This window comes from Apiospora phragmitis, assembly GCF_038363925.1.
Source record: "Apiospora phragmitis strain CBS 135458 chromosome Unknown utg000011l:1.0-3236445.0:1.0-3240683.0, whole genome shotgun sequence".
NCBI classification, from domain to species: Eukaryota; Fungi; Ascomycota; class Sordariomycetes; order Amphisphaeriales; family Apiosporaceae; genus Apiospora; species Apiospora phragmitis.
Window position 1 is genome coordinate 1,297,312 of NW_027117411.1, and position 2,022 is coordinate 1,299,333.

Below are 2,022 nucleotides of genomic sequence, written 5' to 3' on the forward strand. Positions count from 1 at the left end.
AGGATTGCGGCCTTGGAGGCGGAAGGGATCAGCAAGACCGGTGGTCTCCTGAGAGGAAGATTTTACCGGTAAGTGCATAGTGGTATAGCCCATGTCCATCCCGCGCAACTATTCTGAATGGGCGAGCACCTGTACCGTAAGCATACCTGAGAGGCAGTGATAATTATACAGTAATATGAAGCTTGGCAGGCAGGATGGATGATTGTCTCTGCATTACCAGTTGCTTGGATTTTGGCAGGCCTTAGCGTCCGAGACTCGTCCCTGGCTCGACTCCACCCCATCATCTCTTGCGTCGCGGATTGGTGCGCTATCAGGCCAAGCGCTGTGTATCAGTATCAGGCCGACGGATCCTGGCCTGTTCATGGAAGAAGGAGCGGAATGAGGGGGTGGTCAGTAGGGGTGGTCTTGGGTGGTGTCCGACGGTTTCGGTGGACAGCCAATTGAGACCCTTGTCCCCGAGGGCGCTGATAACAGAAGCCAAACGCCCCCACGCTATGCCGAACCGACCGTACCTGATTGGAGTCGACTGTAGATTCCGAAGATAGGATGAAGTCGAGGACGCTACCTTGTCTTTTCCAGTCACACTCTGGCAACCGGCCCCAATGCTCAAAATAGCCCTGCTCCCTGCTGTTGCATTACGAGGCACACCCAATTTTCTGGCGCCTTAACACGGCGATATATGGGGCCCCGCAAACCCCCCAAGCCTCCTCCACTGTACAGGCGGTTGCCCATTTGTGGTTCCGGGTCTGGGGGCGGTATCAGACCAAGGATACCACCCAAATCATTCATATGTTCAGGTAGTCACTGCCACCGTCACCGTTCGCGTATGCTTGGTGTGGATGGGTGACCCTATGAATCCTTTGATACTGGGGAGCTATAAGTGTCATCGGTGCGTGACACTTCACCATGACGCCGTTTGCTCGTCCTGTCCGCATGTCCCCAGGCATCGTAGCCGATTGGAGAATCAACTTCCTTCGGAGTCGCTCGTGGTTATGGACAGCAATGATCATTGCCATCACTAGGCCAGTTCCGAAACTGCCCAAATGGGCGAAACAGTTACCGTGGATCTCGGAACTTGGACTGCTAGAAGTTTCAGAAACTGGTCTCTTCTTCTTTCTTCCGGATATTTCGATAGTCGAGAATGGTCTAGACCAACCAGAAGAGCGCGATGCCGTGTTTCCAGCATAAAGCCCGGACGCCACAAGTGGCAGGCCACTTGCGGTTCGACCGCCCGACATCCCCGTGCGCATCTCCGCTTAGGAAGACTATCTGTCTGGGCACGCCATGGCATGAGAAGAGCGCAGGAATTCTGTTTAGGCGACCTGGTGATCCGATCCAATAGATTGACTTGTATTCATCGCGAGCACGAGAATGGCCCATCATTCGACTAACATTGAACACTCTGGTTCCTTTTGTAGTTGCTAGGGAGGACGCGCGCTTCGCGGTAGCAGTTGCAGGTATATGCAACCCCGTATTCCAAGAGAAACGGAGGCCACCACAGAAACAATGAACCCACTCGATCAGCGGAGGTTATCGTACAATGCAATGCGGGCAGAACTAGCCCGGAGGTTACCTGGATCTTCTGCATGCCCTATGGAGTACCCAAACCTCGCCAGCTTGGTCTTCGGGATGTGACGAACAACAAGCAGGGCGGCTGAGGTTGATTGCTACGTAGCGTCTAACCCCTATTCTGGCACAGCATCCCTCTTACTCCTCCTGACCATATTACCGGCGTAGTGTGGTTAGTTGGTTGCTGTAGTTATATTGTGTTCAGGAACAAATGGTTTGGTGGGGTTGCATTCTTCTCAATGCAACCATACAGGTGCCGAGGATAGGAACAAGCCAGCAAGCAGAAGGAAGGAAACCAGGAGCTGCACCCCATGGGGCTGGCTGTTGCTTGGATCGAATGGAGCGAACGAACGAATGGCATGGGAGAGAGCCAGCGAGGAGGGAGTCGCTTACAATGCTTACGTGGGGGCTTCATCCCTCACAACTCAGCCCAACCAGCCAACCAACAGCCCT

At 53.9% G+C, this 2,022-nt stretch overlaps 1 protein-coding gene across 1 annotated transcript; it reads left to right on the top strand.

Moving 5' to 3' along the window:
- Positions 1-906: 906 nt before the first annotated feature.
- Positions 907-1,188, top strand: PG994_013191 (uncharacterized protein; the record flags this gene model as incomplete). Its single annotated transcript, XM_066864600.1, has 1 exon — positions 907-1,188. One exon carries the CDS (start codon positions 907-909, stop codon positions 1,186-1,188), a length of 282 nt encoding a protein of 93 aa, XP_066709561.1.
- Positions 1,189-2,022: the final 834 nt, after the last annotated feature.